At 38.3% G+C, this 22,799-nt stretch overlaps 1 protein-coding gene across 1 annotated transcript; it reads left to right on the plus strand.

Moving 5' to 3' along the window:
- Positions 1-8,022: 8,022 nt before the first annotated feature.
- GIMD1 (GIMAP family P-loop NTPase domain containing 1) lies at positions 8,023-22,799 on the plus strand. Its single transcript, XM_004703297.1, has 2 exons — positions 8,023-8,415; positions 22,539-22,799. Exons 1-2 carry the CDS (start codon positions 8,023-8,025, stop codon positions 22,797-22,799), a joined length of 654 nt encoding a protein of 217 aa, XP_004703354.1.

Here is a 22,799-nt window from a genome sequence, read left to right on the forward strand (position 1 = left end):
AGCTTTTCTTTCTTGGTATATTTTAATTTGTTCTTTGTCAGTGGCTTGATGTTGTTGCTGTTTTGTTGTACATTGTTGATCGGTAAGTTTTAGAGGTTTTATGGTTACAATATCTGGGATCACAAGACTGGGCCCAAATACAAGTAAAGTGTAACAACTGATTTTTTATAATTTTAACTGTTCCTTTGAAAAGTGCATCAGTCCTTTATTTTATGTAAAAAATAATTAATATTTCCCAGAACTCAGTGGCACAAACTGGCAAATCTTTGGCTCAACTCCACACACACACACATTTATATATATATACCTATAGACACACACCCATATACACAAACAAATATTGAAAGCATAAAGTCAAAAGCAACCTAAATGCCACCTCAGAACAAGAAACGGGATCTAATTGGACATGTGTGCTCCTAGGGATAGGACATCCTATTCTATGGAGCCCTGGGTGACTTATTCCATGTGCTCCAGACTATTGGGACTTTAAGCTCTGTTCTGCTGAGGCATACACCATCCTGCATAGCCCATCTCAGAAGGACTCTATATAAAAACTCCACTAACTGAACCAGATTTATTTCAAAGTCACAGTAGCCCTTGCACATCAGGCTGAAACTCCATGAACTTTAAGTATTTCTGTTCTAGCAGTTGACTCTTATTGTGTCCATTTATAATATTATAAGCACATATGTATTTACCAAGGTACTTGCTTTAAATTTTTTTAAATATGCAATTACCTCTCTTTCTGACATTGGATCCCCTTTGTCCTTTATTATATTTGGTAGCCTGTGTATGCCCTGCAATAGGGCCCTTAAATTTTTCCCAATTTTCTCACTGATGATCCTGATAGCTCTGGGGTTTGCCTTAGGGTCTCTAATCCATTTGTTTTGGTACATGGGGTGAGTGATGTGTCCTGTTTCATCCTTCTGCAAATGGAGATCCAATTTTTCCAGCATCATTTTTTAGAGATGGTGTCTTGATTGGTAATATTCATTAACATTAAAAATGGCAATGATGTCTCTAAGGTGAACCAGAGACATAAAAACCGTAGATATAGGAACGGATTTTAGGCTTGCATTTAGCTCTAGCCCCAATCTAGAATAGCATGCCCCTGCTTGACGCTTGCCCTCGTGAAGAGATCCCTGAAGACATGAGTGCTGTAGCAAAGTGTGGTGAAGAAGCGAGATGGTGCCTCGCTATCAAAAGGAATAACATCTGGTGCCTTAAAGGCCTGCTTTCAACCAAGCAGTCATCTAAATGAGGCATGAACTAAGTCCACATGGAAGAAGCACACCACCTTGTGGGATCCTAAGATTGGAAATAATAAAAACCAATTCTAATGGAAAGAGTACTATGAAAGCTTAACCTGTGAACAGCCAGTTGCAGAAGACTGGGGATAACAGTAGAAGCCCATATTCCGTTGCAGGGTCCACGCATGGATTAAGTCTCCTTTGACCACAGCCTCATTATCAGAGAGAACGCATTGTAAAGTTGATTGTGGCAGATGTAGTTAGGTTAAAATGTAATCTCTTATTCGAGCACCCTTTTGACCCATCTTGAAGTTGTTTCGGTTTTTATTACAAATGAAGGGGAAAGACACGTGGATTAAACAAACCTCTGGTGAATCCCCTCTGACCATATACCAGGAATATGGATAGCATTATTATCATGCCGAATGTATTGGAAATTGGGTTATTGTGAATGCAATTCTGTTAAAATTTAACACCTTATCACTTTGATCTCCCTTTGAGCCCTTAAAATTTTTTTTCTAATTTTTAATATTTTCTGCTTTCTTTTTTATTGAGATTTTTCTGTTTTACTTTGTTATTGTTACTAGAGTTTTTTGTTGTTAGTTGCTATTTTATTTTTTTAATGTAAATCCCAGGATAGATTAATCTATATAGACAGTTCCTTGGGAGTGTGGCAGAGGAGACTGGGGGAAATGAGCGCTGATAACCATGAGTACAAGCATGACAAAAATGTTCTAAACGGATTGTTGTAGTGATTGCACAAGTCCTCGTGATGTGATTGAATATAGGAATTGTATGCCAATAAACTGCTTTTAAAAAGTTAGCTGAGAATCACCTCCACACACCTGGCACGTGTCATTGTCATCGTGGATCTCCTTTCAAAGCTTCTAGGGATCTGTGTTTGCCAGGATATCTAAATTATTGCAGAGCCCTGCACTTTCTCCTATTTATTTTAAGGAGTTCGTATATTCCTGATTTGAAAACCTGACAAATATAAGCAGAAAAATAGAGAATGATAAAACAAACTCATCATTACTGAATTGCAAAAATTCAATAGATCTAAGAAATAAGATGACATGGCAAAAGAAGATGATATCCTCATACCCGGTTTCCAACAATAAACTTTGTATTCATGCTATTTATACGGACAACAAACTCCCATCATGAATGGTTCTCATTACAGTAGTGAGTTTTAAAGAAAGAGAGCAGATAGTGAGAAGATGTGATACCTTGAAAAATAATGCCCCTTCTTTTCTCAATCCTGAAAGGGAGCCACTACCCCGGGAGGCCCAAGAAATAAAGGTGTCGAAGTAAGCCTCTATGCTTAAAATCACAAGAAGAAAAAAATATTCAGGAGAGAAAAGAAAAGGGGATAAAAGGAGAAAAGAAACCCAAACCAACCAAATAAAAACAAAATCTCAAAAGTTCTTATATGGAGCTGAGGCTAGAAAAGTCGTTTACATACAAAACCAACACCATTTGGACTGGTAAGTTTCCCATAGCTTTCTTGTAGTGACAGCGCATATTGTTGTTGTTTCTTCGCTGCTCTAAGAATCTTCAGAATGCAATAACTTAGGACCATCTGTGGCCGAAATTACAACTATTTATTAGTGTTCTGAAACAATTTTTGTTTGTTTGTTTTTTTAAGGTAGGATCTGATGCCTTATTCCAGGATAAGCTCAGACTGAGTTAATCAAGTCTCCACTGTCTCAACCAGCTTGTCAGTTCCCCACTCCCCTGCCCCGCCCCCAACTTGGTGAAGTGCTGGCAAGGTTTAAAAATTACTTTGTCATTTTAAATGCCTGTTTTGGTTACTACTCTCAGTCTCCTGTATTATGAATAGAAAATATGAACAAGGCGAACACAATTCAAACCAATGCAAATTGAAGTTTGTTAAAAATTATAAGAATATCTTCAAATCATATGGTTAGAAGCTAAAAACTTACCTACGTTAAAACTTAATTTTACTAAAGAGACAATGTAATGGAATATACCCACCGCCATCAGGTTGATTCTGATGTATAACAAACCTATATAGAGTTTCTAAGGCTGTAAATCTTTACAGGGACAGATAACCTCAACTACTTCCTGGGTAACAAGTGGTGGGTTTGAACTACCAACCTCGTGGCAGTTAGCAGTCCATTGTTTGCCCAAAAGCACCAGTAGAGATCCTAAACTGACTATTTAAAAATGTTAAAATAAATCACTGCCATGGAGTTGATTCTGATTTATAGTGACCCCATAAGACAGAATAGAACGGCCCTTGTGTTTTTCCAAGACTAGCAATCTTTGCAGGCATAGAAAGCCTGCTCTTTCTTGCAAAGAGAGGCTGGTGGTTTCTTTGGGTTAGCAGCCCAACATTCCTTATTGAGTAAAACCAAAACATTAAACGCACTGCCATCGCCTCCATTCTGATGCATAGCAACCCTATGGGGCACAGTAGAACTGCCCCTGCTTGTTTCAGAGACAAATAACTGCAAGAGTAGAAAGCCTCACCTTTCTCCAGCAGAGCGGCTGGTGGTTTCTAACTGCTGATCTTCCAGTTAGCAGCTCAACCCATAGCCACTACCCTACCAGCCCTCCTTTATTGAGTATAGAGTCGTATCAAAGTACATGTAAATGTATGTGCATATATAACTACATATGTCCATGTAATTGTTTCTTATGTCAGATGGGCATCTTAACCTATAATATCTCATGTCCTGAATATGTTGTTGTTGTTGTTGTTGTTGTTGTTGTTGTTTTAGGGGCTGTCAAGATGGATCTGATTCAACGTGACCCTAGGTACAACACAGGAAACACCACCTGAACCTCCATCCCTCTCAAAGTTGTCCTTATGTCTGAGCCCATTGTTTCAGCCACCGTGTCGGTCCATCTTGTGAGGGCCTCCCTCTTTTTTGCTGCCCCCTTGCTTTACCAAGCATAGGATCCTTCTCTAGGGACTGGCCTCTTCTGATAACAGGACCAAAGTACATGAGACAAAGTCTCTCTATCTTTGTTTTCTAAGCATACGGAAGGTGAAAAACGTAATGTTCTCGCAATGATTTTTGCAAGTTTCCAAGGACTGGAGTCCGTCAATCTGCTTCTTGTCTGGACTTTTTTCAGTTCAAATGTCAACTCACAATCGCCCACTTGTGTGGTCCCTGTTCTGTGTCAACTCTGGGATGGACTAAGCCCTTTCCCTTAATTTCTATCAAAATAAAATAAACTAGTCAAACAACCAAAAGCCAATAAACACAAAAGCCACTTTCACACAAAGTAACTAAGTACATGGGAGTCTGTGGCTCCAAGCCAAGAACTAAGAACTAAGTGAAAAATAGCTATTCCTGGTCTAAAATAGTTGCCGGTTATTTCCGAAAGTGGGAGGTCTAACTTCCTGCCACCTCCCTCCTTTCTCTTATACCCTGATCGTTTCTGCTTTCTCCGTGGAGGCTCTTTACATCGCCAGAAGTTTGACCGACACGTTTTAGGAGTTTGGCTCACGTTCTCAGGATTACATTTCCCACCTCAAATTGCTAATCGAACTATTTATCTCAAACAAACCTTCCTTCTTAAGAGGTAATCTGGAGCCAGCTGACAGATAATGCATCTTTATACCTTTTGCACTATAGTTAGCCAAGACAGCAATGAATGAATGAATGAATGAGGGGAGGGAGTTTTTTCAGGTATTTCCACCCTGTTAAAAAAAATTAACTGAATACTATATCAAGAAAACTACTGAAGAAGAAAGATACCACACGGGACCAATGGTTACCATGGGTGAAGGAGAAAGAGCTATTGTTTAAGGGACATTGAGTTTATGTTAGCAGTGGTGGAATAATTTGGAAAAGGATATCAATAATGGCTGTACAACATGAATAGTATAATCAGTGGAACTGAATTATACATGTAGTGTTGTAGAATTGGAGAATGTTTTGCTGTGTATATTTTTGCCACAATTAGAAAAAAAATTACATGAATAACAATGAGTCCAAGGAAGAAGATGTTCTAGAATTGAATGAGGTGATAATTGTACAACTCTCTTTAATATGATTGAATTATTGAAACATATGACATGTAGATTAAGTGCTCATTAAACTGTTTAAAAAATAATTCACAATCATTCAATATTATTTAATAAATTACTCTTATATATGACTTGTAAGTTGATTCAGGTCTAAAACCTTCATTAAACCCTGTTGGAAATAATGGTGCCATTTGCAGTCTTATTGGACGTACAATAATGCACACGAACTCTGAATCTTAGTTTCCTAACCGTCAGCCGTTGGCTTAGCGGTGGTTGAAACTATCGTCACAGAGGGGAGGACTTGAGGAAGTAAGGACCTCGTGCACGTGTTGTGCAGTGTACACCACACGCTGTCAGGGAACTTCGGAAAGGAAGGCTTGGCTCTGCCTTTCATCAAAAAGGTGCTCCCTTATTGATTCACGCTCCTCCACGAAGAGCAGGCCTTTAGAGTGGAAGAAAAGTAATGAATGTAGCTTCAGTCCTTTCTCAGGAGCAGGCTGGTACTGCCACCTGCGGGAGATGCCTTCTCCTCCCTGCAGGGCAGCCCAATGGGCTTGTTGGATGACCGAATCCGGTTGCTGTTTTCCTTGTCGCTTCCACACAGGAAGAAGAGTTTTAAACTCCCTGTCCGTGAAATCATAAATCATTCCAGATGACGATTAATTCCCTTCACGCTGGAATACACACTTCACAGACTTCTGCGCGCTGCAGGATAAGATGAACCAGAAGGTAGCCCTACTAAGAATTCCTCATCTCATACACTGGAAAAGTATTTCGGAAACTGCATTCTATACTAGGAAGTAGGGAAAAATCAAATTTAGCTTTCAATGCTATGGCAGAATGAAACCCTAATTCTAAAAGCAAAAATTATTTGGCTTTAATTTGGAGTTCACTGTTGACGTTTTCATAAATAGGCTATCATTAATTGATATGGTAAATGAATGTGTTTATTATATAAGCATGTTAGTGATATCATCAATTAGGATAAAACAGTACCCTTCAATTGTACAGGTATCACTAAAACATCATTTTTTTTTAAATCTTTGAGCTAAAAAAATAATGGTATGAAATTACTTTCTAATCATTGGACATAGTTATTTCATTACATTTTCAAGAACAGATATAAAAAATGTGACCAGGGAAAAAGAATGTCTAGTCTCTAGTTCGGTCAGACCTACCTTTTTTATGCTATCAACAAATTGTTACTGATTAACAAGGCCATATAGTAAAGTTTTTCACTTCAGAAAAGAGAAGTTTCCGGAAGTACCTATGGAAATTGCAAGTTTATCAGGGGACATGGAAGAGTGGGTGCTGATTAGAGGAAGACAGTCATTGGTAAAGAGAATGCCTGGTCACAGATTAACTAAATAAAACACAGACAGTGTCAGTCGCAGAGTGGTACAATAGCTCTCTCAGAAGGTAAAGGTCACCTCAAAGAACAACTACACCAGCTAGAACGACGTCTTCGTAGAGAAAGCGTTTTCTAAAGACAGGAAAAGGTATGTGACTTACACTGAAGGGATTGGGATTGAATGCTCAGTTTTCAAAGATATTATGCATCTGATTCAAGAGTAAAACGAAATCAATAAACCAGCACTGGGGTGCAGCCAACAGCTGACTGAGCTGAATGCTCTGAATGCTTGAAGGATGTAAACCAGACTATATTTGCATGGGGTGATCGTGGTAGCAACTGGAGAGATTGGGATGAAATGAATTATCGGATTAGAGTGGTCTAAGGTACGTAAAACTACCTAATAGGGGAATTATAGCATATAGGCAAAACTAATAACTATACAAACCTAAAATGTCTTATTACTGGATATGCACCTTGAGCATGTTTGGTAATTGGCTGGTGGAAAAGCCCTATCAATTTAATCAAAGAATTGACAGCCTTATAATGCTACAAGGGGTTTTTGCTCTGTTCAAAAGGTTAGCTATCCAAGTAGCAGAAAGAGAATAGAACCCCCCAGGATTTTATTACCTTCTAACAATGTTTAAAATGTACTGGGTTTTACTTTCTTTATTAAAGAGTCAACACTTTATAATGATGGACTAAGGAGATGATTTATTAATTATTTCATAATAGAAATTACAAGTTGTTCTCATTTTCATCAGAATGTTGCCTGGTTGTAAAAAGAAAAGGAAAAAGAACCTTGAGTAAAACAGAAACAGAAGGCTTCTTTAACATAACTTATGTTTCATAGAAGGGAAACATTCAAGAAGCTGGGAAAGATGATGTTTTGCAGATGCCACTTGTGTATTAATAGGGTGGAGTGGGCACAGTGGTTGGTAATTTTTTTAAGGCAGCAGGACTGTTTCTTCCACTCTTCTGTTCATACTCCTCTTTTAAAAGTGAAGAATTTTCAAATACTGCTGCTAGCTATATTCCTGAGCTCGGGAGTCTCAGCACCCATTTATAAACGAGCTAATTGACCACATGGATAAGTTCGCATTTTCCTCCTTTAAAGGGTTTACATGGAACATTACAGGTTCCCACAGGAAACAATTCCATTTTTATTTTTCTCATTTTCCTGCAATCATTGATTCTTCTCCCCTTCTGAATCTGTATGTGACTTTTCTCTTCCTGCTCAATATCAACTGCTAATATTATTTCTATCTCATTGTTACTGGGGTGTCTCTACCCCCTCCGTATTTTTAGTCACCCTGAATGATGGGAAAGCAAAGCAAAGGTGGGGAGGCAAGAAACTTCACATGGATGAATGTAGAAGTCTGACTGCTTATGCTATGCCTTTGTTATCCACAGCCATGACAGATCCCAACAAAATGATCATCAACTTGGCCCTTTTTGGTATGACTCAGAGTGGGAAAAGTTCTGCTGGGAACATTCTTCTGGGAAGCCAAGACTTCCACAGTAGCTTTGCTCCATGTTCTGTGACCCAAGAGTGTAGCCTGGGCCGAAGTTGTCACCTTCCCAGCTTCATGCGCAGAGAGGGTCAAGAGATAACCCTGCAGGTGCAGGTCTTAGACACTCCAGGCTATCCACACAGCAGTCTGAGCAAGAAATGTGTGATCCAGAAGGTCAAAGAGGCCCTGGCGCATCACTTCGGGCAAGATGGTCTCCACCTTGCACTACTGTTACAGAGGGCAGACATGCCTCTGTGTGGAGAGGAAGTATTGCCTTCCGTCCAGATGATCCAGGTAATTCAAAGAGATAAAACCACTAATGCCAGTATTCATATTTGGTGGACATTATCTTGATCACTGCTGTTGAGTGGGTCCTGACTCATCCTCCTGTGCCATCCTCCTGGGAGCTGGTGTGTTTGCTCCGATCAATAGTCCTTAATGTGTCAATGCAACCCATTGAAGAGTTCCCACGTTTTTGCTGATTTTTCTGGAGTGCCAAACATGATGTCCTTGCCTAGCAATTGGTATTTTCTGATGATGTGCCTGAAGTAAGCAAGTGAAAGTCTCATTAAAATAATAGTTTAAAGCACACCATGTTGAGCACACAGAAATAATGTAAATTTTCATGACTGTCCCAAGAATAGGTGCTACAATTTCCTTTAGAGGATTTAGTCAGCTGCTTTGAAACTGAATAACATTAAGAGAGAGAGAGAGAGAAGCACAACTTTTCAGAGGTTCCATAAGTCTCAAGCGCTCAAGAACTGAAAACTGAATATGTTTGTAAATTGTGGGCCCCAGAGAATCTGTATCAGAATTACCTGGGACACTTATTTAAAAATTAACTCAATTGGGATCTATTAAAGGAGCAGCCCTAGCATCTTTGATATCTGCATTTTAATAAATCTTTCAGATGATTGTTAAAGACAGTAAAATTTTAGAAGTATGAACTCGAAATAGAGAGTTGCACTCCCTATCAAGTTTCAAGATAGGAAATCTCTTAGGGTTCACCAAACTGGTGTTCATTCACTGACTCTGTCAGTGAGAAATGCGTTTGAACATTTACCCAGAGCTTACTGATTGGTGGATAAGACATGGGCCCTGCCTTCGTCCATCAATCTTTCAACCTGGGCGCTCATCCTCCAGCACTATAGCGGACACTATCCCGTTGGGATTCATAGGTTTCACTGGCTAATTTTTGAAAGTAGTAGTGGTAGTCTCATCTAAGTCTACACTGAAACCCATCCACCATGGGCGACCCTGCTGGTATGTGAAACACCACTAGCATAGCTTCCAGCCTAACAGCAACATACAAGTCATCAAAGTAGGACAAACTCAGATGACTGGGAGATATAGATGTGGGGTGGAGGATTTCAAAAAGTTCATGGAAAGCCAAAATGGACAAATAATGGGATTTTTCCACAAAGATTTTGAAGGCCATCTATATGTGATCCAGCTGCTTCTCTGACATCTATTTGGAGCTCTCCACATAAATTTCATGGGCAGCACATTTTCATTCACTCAGTCTTTGTGTACATCCTACTTACTTTTGGTCTAATTTCAGACTGTAGAACCTGGTACACCCCAAAAGATAGCATAGCTAGTTTTAAAGAAGTATTGTCCCCCTTTAATATGCAGTGGCATAAAATTATTCTAAACGAAAGATGCACATTTTGTTTTTCATTTTGGGCATGTTTCTAAAAACAAAACCAAATGACATGTGTGTAATCACAAGAAACCAGTGGAAAAAATTAGGATGACAAGAGTATAAAAAATAACCCTCATCATCCAACTCCTGAAAAAGCAAAGACATTCTGTACAAAAGTAAAGGAGAACATGATTGCAATTAAGAAACAATGTGCAATCTAAAAAGGCTACAAACCTCTCCCAAATTACTAAATGGTGCACTCAAAAACCAAAGGGGAGAAACCTACATCTATTCCATAAAAGTAGTTTTTAAACATTGGTTTTGAGTTATCAAGTACGTAATTGGCTTCGCATGTTGTTGGTGTGTGGCAATGGGTCAATTTTGACTCCTAGCAAACCCCCCACCCCACCAAGCCAGAGGAGAAATGTCCCATAGCAGAGTGCTCCATCTCTTTCCTGCTGAGCACTGGAGGGTGCGAATTGCTGACATCACTTTGCAGCTGAGTTCTTTAACCTTTGTCAACCAGACGTCCTTAGCTGTGTTACAAATGGATGTAATTCAGTCAATGAAAATGCAGTTGTTTTAAATAAGTAATTTCAAAATATATTATTCTAGTTTTAGGATAGAGAACAATATTGAGAAAAATACACACACACACCCTTTTGTGTGTAAGTGAATCTGATTCATACATTTCTCTGGTCTTTTCAAACAGTATCTGGCATACAGCCTTTCCTCTTAGCAGCTGCCTTTCTTAATTCAGTGTCCAATTCAGGAGTTGATGGCAAACGAGGAGATGGACTAAAGCAAACTCAGATCCAGAATAATTTTCCAGAATAAAAAAAACTTCTTTCTCCCAGGAGAACTCAGTAGTCAGGTGTTAGTAACCCTACGAGTTTCCTACAGCCCCTGAGAGGCACTGCAGACCTATTCTGGGCTTCCATCCTTGTCTTTGGTTGAAGGTTGTCTAAGTACGGGCTGGCTGTTTATGATGCTCTTCCTGAAGGTGCCTCCGGTACTGGTGGCAGCCATCTGGATGTGCTCAGAGAGCGGGAGCAGCTGCCGAACGTCTGAATATTCAACAGCAACAGCAGCTGTTAGGAAGGATCAAGGAGTCATTAAGGTCTTCTAGTTCCAGACTCACTATGGATTTCTTTTTCTTCCTGACTGAAGTTAAATGGCAAATGAAGTGTCTGCCTAGCCCCCTTTCCTATCTTCTTCTTCCACTTTTTTTGGGGGATGGGGGATGTCTCCATGCCTACTTTGGAAGGAGTCTACAAGACTAATATCAGAGAAATAACTTCTTCTTTCGTGAAACTCCCTACTTTCTCTTTCAGTATTTCTCCCAATTCGTGCTTTAATATTTTGCACAAGGGTTGGAGGCTGCTAGCAGTCACAAGTGAAATATTTGCCCCACCTCCGATATACCTTTTTCCTTGATTTATGTTAGGTCATCATCTTTCCTTTATTTATGTTAGGTAATCATTAATGCGCAGTAAAACGATGCAGGCAGCAGTGAGTCCTCTCCCCTAAACTGGGAAACACAAGGAATGATTCCACTGAATTTTCATTTGAATCTATATATCTTCTTAAATCACAAATAATGATCAGAGCCAACATTACTAAAGTCCCTTCGAAGGAAGCGCTCATAGGCAGTGACTCTATTATAGGACTGAACTCAGGAATCGACTGATGTCCGCATTATTTCTTCCCTCATGAGATCAGCTATTATTATAATGTATAAGCAGGCTTCACACATGTATTATTTTTGTTTCATAAACTACAACTCAGCTGTTAATGTTGTGGGTGAGTTTGTATTCAAAAGACTCAGAGGGGCCAAGGCAGGCCCTGAGAAAGCACACAAAGCACACAGACTTAGTTGTCTGATGGCACCTCGTTGTAAGTGAACCTTGCTACTTTCCGAGGCTATGACTATAAATGGATAGTACAACTCACTCGTAATAGGGGGACACTTTTACCTATGTGCTATGGGAGCCCTGGTGACGTCATGAATTGGGCTGCTAACTAGGTCAGCAATTTGAGACCACCAGCTGCTCCGCAGGAGAGAGACAGACTCTCTACTCCTGTAAGGAGTTACAGTCTAGGAATCCCACAGGGCCATGCTACCCTGTCCTCTGGGGTTGCTGTAAGCAAGAACCAATGGCATTGAATTTGGGGGGTTGGGTTTTTTTCTCTCTCTTTTTTTTTTTTCTTGTGAAAGAGTTCTGTCATGTGTATTAAATATAAAGTTCCTGGAATTCTTCATGACTTAGAGTAAGTTCATGAAAAAACAATGTATTATTACTATGAGGGGGTATGCACCCAAAAATTGATTTTTTTCAAAGCTATGTATTTAATTTTTTTTAACAAAACAACCTTATCACCTTCAAAGTACTCTCCATTACACTTAATGCATTTATAAAATATGCTATTCCATTCTTGGAAACATTTTTCAAGCTAATTTGTTTGGATGGCTGACAGTACCTCCCTCATTTTTTTTTCTTCATTTCTTCTACATCATCAAATCACTGTCCTTTCATGTCCTTCTTCATTCAAGGAAACAAAAAGAAGTTGAATGGAGTGACGTCAGGTGAGTTAGGTGTGTGGGGCAAGAGAGGCACATTGGTTTTTTTGCAAAAAAAATGGTGCACTGAAATGTCTGCATGAGCAGGTGCATTGTTGTGGTGGCAAAACCAGTTCCCTGTCTGCCACAAATCGGGATTTTTTTGTTGGACACTGTTATGAAATCTTTTCAGAACTTCTAAATAGAAAGCTTGATGAACAGTCTGACCTGGTGCAAGCAACTCCAAATGCACTACGAGTCAACATTTTCATCTGTTTAGGAAGTTAATGGATATGCAGAACTGAGGTTTGTCATCAATTGACATTTCACCTTTTTTGAAAGGAGAAACCCACTCATACAATTGAGTTTTTCCCATAGTGCTGTCCCTAGAAGCTGTGTTCACCATCACAATAATTTCTGTGTCATTTTTCACAAGCAGGAAACAAAATTTCACAGCTGTACTCTGTTCTCCTAAATTGGCTATCACCAAAAAAATGACATTCAAGCGAAACTGCTTTTATGAAAAAAAAATTTCATTTTGACCATTGAGAACCTTCCCAGGTGACGCCACTGGGTGCCCTAATTGCTGGATGCCCACCTACAAGGAAAAATGTGTATTACAAAAGCTCCGCCCCACAGAGCCTTTTCTGTTTTGTTTTATTTTGTTTTGTTTGTTGGGAAATACCCCCTTATATTACAATTGTTGTTTTATTGCTATTGTTCCCACCCAGATTATGATTAGTTTTTATTCATGCTGAACTTCTAGATATGTGCAATGCATTATACAAATCAAGGGCATGACTTCTTCAGTAAATTATATCTGTGGTCAACTTTTATTTACCTACTCATTTGCTTGGTGATTTTGATTAACTTATCAATTTCTTTAATCCGCAGTCCCTTCATTGGTAATCTGGGAATGATGATCTTGTCTATGTCATTGGGGGTCACTTTTGGAATTATCACCACATTAGCATAACAGTACATTGTTTAGTCAAGATATTGGTGTCTGGTAGGTGCAGCAAATTCATTAATATTTCATTAATTAATATTCAATAATATTCATGGTTATTTTATGGTTAGTCATTTTATGTTTAAAATATTATCTGCATAAATCTCCTTCTCTGGACTTCTATTTACCGGTATCAGAGGAAAGGATGAGTGAAATCAAAGTTACTGGCTATGTTGTAGAACTATAAAGTAACTCGCTCAAAATTTTTTCTAATGTAGTAAGGTTAAACTGAGAAGTCCCCAATTCCATGGATGAGCCCGGCAGCTCAGTGAGTCTGCTATGAACCTCTGTTTGCCTGCAATCAACTATGTGGTTTTAGTGAAGTTGTTTAACATCACAAGGCCTCAATAGCCTCATCTGCAAAAGGAGGCAATGTGAAGAGATGATCCCTAAATTCTTCAACAGCTCTGAGCCCAGACAGCCTTCGACAGTCAAATCTAACAAGGTCCTATCAGCCAGCTCTGGTTTTCTGAGAAGGAAAATGTGGTGTTTTAAGTGGAATGAGAGTACGGGAATAGTATAAAACATAAAGAATGGGCCTGATTGTCCTCCTGTTCCATGATTTTTCCCCCTCAGTTGATGTAATAGTTGGCTTTTTTTAAAGTCCCCCCTTAAAAATCCAGATGCTGTGATTTCATCAACCACAAACCAATGGGGCGGGGCTGGTGGGGTCCTGGGAAAATGAACATAAATCCTGGAAAGCAAAGCTTCTACTCTAACGAGTTTTCCCAAAAGGACTAAATGGACTCACCCCATTAGCACTCCGGAACCAAACATGTCATGATTGATGGTAAAATATCCATCTCGCTTAGGACCTCATTTAAATTATTAACACCAGATAACATACGTTAACTTATCTTGCTCTTGGATTTCTTTTGCAAGGTATCAATCAGCTGTGATTATTCTTTCTCTGGGTCCGTTGAGAACATGCTTGGCCACTAACAGGATAACTAACTATCCACCAAGCGACACTGCTTTAAAATATTCCACTATTTTCCAGCCAAAAATCAATCTAAAGATTATAAGCTAAATCAACCACTCTTCTATAGTTGGCAGGAACTCAAAAGTGCAATTTCTCTCACCATTTAGGATATGAGCATCCTTTCATAAATAATTATCAACATGGAAAAACTTCCCAGTGGCTGAACACATGCACTCGTAAGTGGTCTAGAGCTTACAAGTCTATTACACTCGGGTGCTTTCGCCTTGTGTCCTTGAATGTGATTATAGCTAAAAGGAGAGGAAATGTCTGGGGCAGACAAAGTGGGACCATGTTAATGTTCAATGCAGAAAACCAGAAATCAAAGGAATCCTGAGAAAGTTAGCATACTTAATGCAAGAAGTACGACCCTAGAAAGTGAAGAATTACGTGATTATAAAAGAGTTCTGATTTTGTTACTCAGGAAAGGATTATTTGTGCCAAACAATTCCTTTAGCATGTATTTTTATTAGAGTGATATTTCTAAAATTATTTCATAACCATTATGGACCAGGCATTAATCAACTCCCAAAGCAGCGACTGCAGGGGCTAAGAGTAACAGTTCTTTCTTCACTTGTGTGTGAGCACTTGAGTAAGGGTTTGGTAGTTAAAGCGCTCGACTGCTATGTAAAAGTTTGGTGGTTTGAACCCACCAGCTGCTCCACAGGAGAAAGCTGAGGCAGACTTCTTTCACAAATATTGACGTCCTGGAAATGCTATGGGGCAGTTTCACCTTATAGGATAGTTATGCGGTGGAATTTATCTGACAGCTGTGGGTTTCATTTGGGTTTATGTACACATTTTGTTATTACTACACTAATTATGACACTAGTATGGGTCCACCTGGAGATTTCAAGACTGGATCTAAATTTGAGAAACCTCCAGAGATTATAGTGATTAAGGATCAAATGAAATAGCTGTACTTCTAGAGATATAAAATCTCAATAGCACTCAGTTATACTTGCTCTCCCTTTACTTATTATTTTATGCTTCTAAAAATCAGACCAAGTAACTACGTTATCAAATTGATTCTTGATTCATAGCAACTTTATGTGTGTCAGAGTATCGTTGTGCCCCATAGATATGCAATCATTGATTTTACAGAAATCTGAGATCACCAGGTTCTGATTGGTTCTTTTGAGGCACCTTTAGGTGAACTACAATCTCCAGTATTTTGGTTAGCTGCTGCATTATTTACCAGGGACTCCTTCTATGCCTTTAATGCTCTTTAATTGCCTTGTTAGTCCTATGCACTTTTCAAAAAAGTCCCAAGATGCCTCAAATGCTAGTAAGTTTTCCTGACTCCTTCTTTGTACCCTCATGTACCCTCCACGGAACACTGTGCTATTCCAGTACCATTTATATTCTCTACAAAAGCCAGTGGTAGCAGATTGAAACTATTTTTCTTCTGTCTGTCCCTCTTTTTCAACTCTAACTTTAATAAGTATGTAATACCCACTACATGTAAACAGAGAATCCATCGTCTCATTCCCACTGTGTCCCTGTTGTCAGTGTTCGGTGCCATTGAGGTGGTTCTGCCTCAGAGAGACCTGCTATCCAACAGTGTAAATCTGCCCAGTCCTGCCCCATCCTTACACCGGGTGCACTGTTGGAGCCCCTAATGGTAGCCACTGGGACCATCCACCTCATTGAGGGTCTTCCACTTCTTTGCTGACCTTCCCAAGTACATGGAACACACTAGACTCGCAATAAGTATTAGCTGATGGAATAAACAACCTCAAGAGCTTTTAAAAGTTCATATTCCTGGACCATATCTCTAATTCTGATGCATTTAGTTTAGCAACTAGATATGGTGTATGTAGTACATTACTATTTTTAACTACTGTTTATTTTTTAAACTTCTGATTTTTCCTCAGTGGAAGATTCTTCATAATATACTGACAATGTAACCAGCTCTGAAGGATCCTGTAATTGTCACCATTTGCTGTGGTCACCATTGGCAAAAACCGCATGTGGACATTACCTTCCATTTGTGAGTGGGCTTCAATATGTTTGTGGAAACATTCTATCATCTTTAATTCCATGTTTCCTTTAACTACTTGAAGCCCCCTCATACTAAGATTTGAACAGGAGCTACAATCTTTTAAAGTTGTGTTCGAATTTTGTAAATCAATTTTTGTTTTAGAGTCATTTCAGACTATACCAATCCCTCTGAAACATTCTATTAAAGCATACAACTATTTACTCATGTACTGATCACAAAACTTCCAGTCAAATTTGCTTAAAGCAGGGAAATTTTGGACAACCAGGAATATAAAAATAATTTTATGCAGTAAAGAAACAATTTTTGAACAATTATTATGGACAAATAGGACCTATGCTTTGAGTGTGGCTCTCTGAATAGAAACTAGATGGTGCAGACTAAGCACACTGATATTAAACAACAAAACAAAGAAAACTTCTAGAGAAAGTATAGGGTTTTTTTCGTCCTATAGTTTAAATAAACTTCTTTAAAAACAAGTATTTGGGATGATGATGAGATATTAAGTTCTAAATTAATCTAACAGACATTTACTTTGAGTTTACAATGTGCTAGGGGCTTTGATTGATATGGAAAGACATAGACTCTACCTTCCAGGAGCGCACGGTCAAGTTGTACAGATAGCGGGACAAGCAAACGGCTCTGATAAAAAGCAGATTGTGTCAGGACCTATAGTTGGCAATAACAGTCTCGGCATGTTTCTCATTTTAAGTAATTTGTCTTACAGTTCTCACAAGTATTTTCCTATTAGAAGATTTACATATTCTGACTCTTCCTCCTTTCCTTTTCTTCGTTCTATTCCTTTCTTCTCTTTCCTTCTTTACCCTTCCACCTTTCCTTCCCTCCTTCCCACCCCTCCCTCCCCCTCTTTCATTCCTCTTTTATTATTTTCAGTTATTCATCATAATGAATATAATTCTATATTTGTTATATATTGAAACTCTTTAAAAATCATACAGGGTTGCTATAAATTGAAATAAACTCTATGACTGTACATTTGGTTTTGTTAGATACTTCTTATTTTGTTTATCCCTAGGCATTCTGTTTTGACATAAAGTGTTAAAAGGTAAAGATGTCACTTGGAGGAATAAATATGACTGGACAAACATGATATTTTCAATCATCTCATATATATGCAAAGACTGGGCAGTGAATAAGGAACTCAAAGCTGAACTAATAAGTTTGAATTACAGTGTTTGTGGATAACATTGAACATACCATTCAAAAAGGACAAATAAATTTATCCTGGAAGAATTATAGATCCTTAGAATATATGCTCTTTAGAAGTTGGAATGATATGACTTTAACTCACATATATTTTTAACAACTTAATTAATTAATTAATTAAGTATCTAATTAATATCTCACACAATTCAGTAGTTCAATCATATCAAGAATTGTACAATCATTACCACCATCAATTTCAGAACATTGTCTTTCCCCCACCCCCTAACTAAACTGCCTTTAAAATGAGTTGTGTCCTAGACACACCTTGAGTTCTAGTGCATACTCCCTCTCCCACTTTCCTTGTTTACTCCAAAAGTCCCCTCACTCTTTTCATCTCCCCCCGCCCCTAAATCCCAACAAAACCCTTGCATCAGTTATTATTTCTATGCATCCACTCCTTCTGTGCTAAATCACATATTTTGGACATGTGATCAGGTAAGACCAGACTCTGGAGAAGGTCGTCCTGTTTGGTAAAGTAGAGGGTCAACAAAGTCGAAGAATGCCTATCAGAAGGATTGACACAGTGGTTACATCTTTGGGACAAAACATAGTAAGAATTGTGATGATGGGACGAGACTGGGCAGTATTGAATTCTGTTGTGCATAGAGTCACTCTCAACAGCATTAGGCATTTTACATTTTTCTAGCTATTGTTAACTGATGAAAACTTTGGAAACATTTTGGCAGTGAGAGCATTTGGAAGGGAGAGAATGTTATCCGCTGTCACATTTCCATGATGTCATATAATTGTGGACGTATTTCAAAATGTCTAATGGTTATTTCTAGATGCCTTTTATATGGTGTGAAAAATTTGCCACATTTTACTATATCTGCTTTATATCAGCTTCTTTTCACTAGTCAAATAAATATTCATTATACAGCCAACTTCCTCATTTTCACAAAGAAATCATCTTATGAATTATATTTGATTTTAAGCATGTGAAGAGATCATAGCTGTATTTTTTAACTGTGCCAAATCACCAAATGTATTTTAATCTCTCTTTTTCCACTGCATATGGGCTAAAAATCTATGATTGACTTAGTAGATTGTAACTCTGGGATTCTGTAAATATGTCCCATATACGCTTTCAGTAATAATAGTAACTCAGTATTTCTGCCCCCAAATAAAGAAACAAACAAAAGATGCCCATATGTCTCTTACCCAAGATCCTTACCTTAAAGAAACTAAGTGGTTCTAATTAATTCAAACCCATTTTTTGTCAGCTTGTCATGCTGTGCAGATAATTTGGGTGCTGGAAAGATATGAAATGCAAAAAATGAAAACCAATGTCTTAGGAATTAATGAGCTAAAATGGACTAGTGTTGACCGTTTTTAGTCAAGAATAATAAGTTTTACTATGCAGTGAATCATGGCCATCAAATTCCAAAGGAATGGCATTTTGTTCATCATCAGAAAGAACATTTCAAGATTATCTTAAAATACGACGCTTTCTGTTGTAGGATATTATCTATACACCCAGAAGGAAGACCAGTTAATGCAACTATTATCCAAATTTATGCACTGAACACTGAAATGAATGATGAAGATATTAACAAATTCTACCAAACATTCCATTGATCAAACATTCAATCAAGATGCAGTGATAATTACTGGTGATTGGAATTCAAAAGTTGGAAGCAAAGAGGGAAGATCAATAGTTGGAAAATATGACCTTGATGATAGAAAAAAAGGGAGATTGCATGATAGAATTTTGCAAGATCACATCTTTTTCAGCATAAATGACAACTACAGCATGGACCTCTCCAGATGGAAAACACAAGAATCAATTTAACCGTATCTGTGGAGAGAGACACTGTTTTCCCATACATTGTCGTCAGTGAAAACAAGGCCAGGGGTCGACTGCAGAATTGACCATCAACTGCTAATATATACATACAAGAGCCAAAATATAACTTTAAGTGTATCTCACCTGAATTTAGATTACATTTAAAGAACAGATTTGCAATACACTAATGACTGAAGATTTGATTTTTGGTTTTAGATGTTTCTTGTTTTGTTTATCCCTAGACGTTCTATTGTGATGAGTTGTGAAATGGTACCAAAAACATCATACACGAAGAAAGAAAAGATCAAAGGGGATGTCAGAAGAGATTCTAAAACTTGATCTTGATTGCGGAGAGGTTAAAAGAAATAGAAAAAATGATGACGTCAAAGAACTAAACAAAAATCTTCCAAGGGCAACTCTGGAAGACAAAGTAAAGTTTTACAGTGAAACATGCTAAGACTTGGTGTTAGAAAACCCAGAGGGAAACCACAACTGGTATTTTTCAGGCTGAAGCAACTGAAGAAAAAAATTCAAGCCTCTAGATGCAATGTTGAAAGATTCTGTGGGCAAAATATTGAATACTACACAAAGTATCAAAAGACAATGGGAAAAATAATCAGGATCATTGTACAAAAAAGTGGTCTGTGTTCAAACATTTCAAGAGGTAACATATGATCAAGAGCCAGTTATAGTGAAAGTAGAAGTTCAAGCTGCACAGACGGCATTACTGGAAAATAAGGCCTCAGGAAATGACCAAGGACCAACCGAAATATTTCACAAACTGAGGCAATGCTGGAAGCACTCACTAGTCTATACCAAGAAATGTAAAAGACATTTACCTTGACAACCAGGTGCAAGGGGATTCATAATTGTGTCAATTTCTTTTTTTTTCTTTTTTTAAAAATCATTTTATTGGGGACTTGTACAATTCTTATCACAATCCATACATCCATCCATTGTGTCAAGCACATTTGTACATTTGTTGTCATCATAATTCTCAAAATATTTGCTTTCTATTTGAGCCTTTAATATCAGCTCCTCATAGGTGATCTAATAGCATTAGAAAAATATAAACCAATATCATTAATATCCCATGAAAGTTAAATTTTTCTACTGATTTTAAAATGCTTTCAGCAGTACATCAACAGAGAACTGCCAAAAGGGGGATTCAGAAGAGAACTTGCAACTAGAGCCATCATTGCTGGTGTCAGATGGTTCTTGGATGAAAGCAGAGAGTTCCAGAAAGATATATACTTGTATTTCATTGACTATGCAAAGGCATTTGACTTTGTTGATTATAATCACCTGTGGATAACATTGAAAAGAAAGAAAATTCCATAACACTTCATAGTGTTATGATGAGGAACCTGTACATAGACCAATAGATAATTGTTTGAACAAAACAATAGGATACTGCCAGGTTTAAAAACAGGAAATGAATGTATAAAGGTTGTTTTTTCCCCCACCATCTTTCTCAATCATTTACTGAGCAAAATAATCTGAGAAGTTGGATTTGGCATCAGGACTAAAGACTTGCTAACAACCTGCATATGTTGACTGAAGGTGAGGAGGAATGGAAACATTTACTGATGAAGTTTAAAGACTACCGACTTCCGTATATATTACAACTCAATGTAAAGAAAATTGAAATCCTCAAAACTCTATCAAGGTGAGGATATTAGATAAATGGAGAAAAGATTGAAGCTGTTAATATATATTTTTTACCTGATGCACAATCAATGCTCATGGAATCAGCAGTCAAGAAATCAATGGTGGATTGTGTTGGGAACATCTGCTGCACAAGATAGATCTCTTTAAAGTATTAAAGAATCAAGATGTCACTTTGAGGATTAAGTCACACCTGAGTCAAGCCATGGTATTTTCAGTTGTCTCATAAACAACTAAGCTGAGCACTGAATAAGTTTGACCAAAAAATATTGATACCATGGATTTCCAGTTGAATAAACAAATCTTTTTTTTTTTTTTTAAGAAAGTACTGCCAGAATGCTCCTTAGAAGCAAGGGTGGTGTGTTAGGCTGTGTTCTCTAGAGAAGCAAAACTAGCAATATAAAATTTATATATTTGCGTCATATTTATCAGTACATAAATATATATTTATATCAAAATAGCTCAGACTATTGCAGAAGCTGGTAAGTCTAGTCCAGGTCAAGTCTGTGGGTCAGATGTTATGCAGGAGGCTTCTCCTGGCTCTTGTAGCTGTGGGGGCTGAGAAACCGGAAAGCAGGAAGACTTCAGGGTGGTGAATGTGGATGCAGGTGAATCCAAGGTCAGAAGGTCAACCTTCTGGCTGTTGATGGCTCCCAGGATTGGTGGACAATATGGGGTGAGGGCGGGGAGGGGGGCCTTGGCACAAATGCAAAGATCACTGAGCCATTTGCAGAAGCCAGATCCAGCAAGAAAGGAAGAAACTCTCGGTAGTGTCTACTCATCTATCAAGCAGTCAACACCCTTGGGGAAACATCATCAAGGTTGTGACCTGAGTCAGGGGTAGCACTCCTCCCTAATTTTCCCACAAATGCTTGGCTGCTCACAGAAAATCCCATGATGGAGTTTATTACATTATGTTAAACATCACGAGGAAGGTCTCAACTGCCAAATTATTGTGAATCTTGGTGCAGCCAAGTTGATGAAAAACCTATCACAGGTGACAAGTCTGTCTCACATCCTCAGGAGAAAAGAGTCCCTGGAATAGGACATCAGACTTGGTAAAATGGAGGGTGGGGGGAAATGAAGAAGATCTTCAATGGCATGGATAGACACGGTGGCTTCAAACATAGGGTCAAAATAATATTGTTGAAGCCACTCTGTCAATAGGCTCAAGAAGAATTACACATGCAAACCTGGGCAGCATTTCGTTCTTCTGTACATAAGGTTGCTCTGAACAGAGTTCATTTGGTAGCACCTGATAACAACAGCAGTGAACTCAAGTGAATGGGCAGTCATAAATGCTTACAGAATATAAGAAATGTAATTTATCATGTGCAGTATTGATAGTATTAGGTATGTGCCTATTATAATTGCAAGAAAATATGAAAAACTAACATATTTCTTCCGATGCTCACCCAGTTCGTCTTCACTTCACTTTACTGATGTAAATCCCAAATTGGAACATATTGACTCCTTTGTTTATTTTTTGAGAATTGCATTTCAAGGCCAGAAGCTTTGTTTCAATCTCTTCTCTCTTCCAGGAACTTCTGGGACACGCCTGGAAGAACTACACTGCCATCCTTTTCACCCATGCAGAAAAGACGCAGGCAGCTGGGCTCAGCGAAGAAGAATATATCCAGGGCGCCCCTGAGACACTGTCAACATTACTAAATTCTATTCAGCAAAGATTTGTTTTCCTGTATGCGAATGGAGAGTCATTGAATGAACGGAGAATACCAATCTTAAAGAGAATCATGGAATTTATAAAGGAAAATTGCTACCAAGTCCTTACTTTTAAATAA

The sequence above is a fragment of the Echinops telfairi genome, unplaced genomic scaffold, assembly GCF_000313985.2.
Source record: "Echinops telfairi isolate 266 unplaced genomic scaffold, ASM31398v2 ScPeMD7_7468;HRSCAF=8506_0, whole genome shotgun sequence".
Lineage (NCBI taxonomy): Eukaryota > Metazoa > Chordata > Mammalia > Afrosoricida > Tenrecidae > Echinops > Echinops telfairi.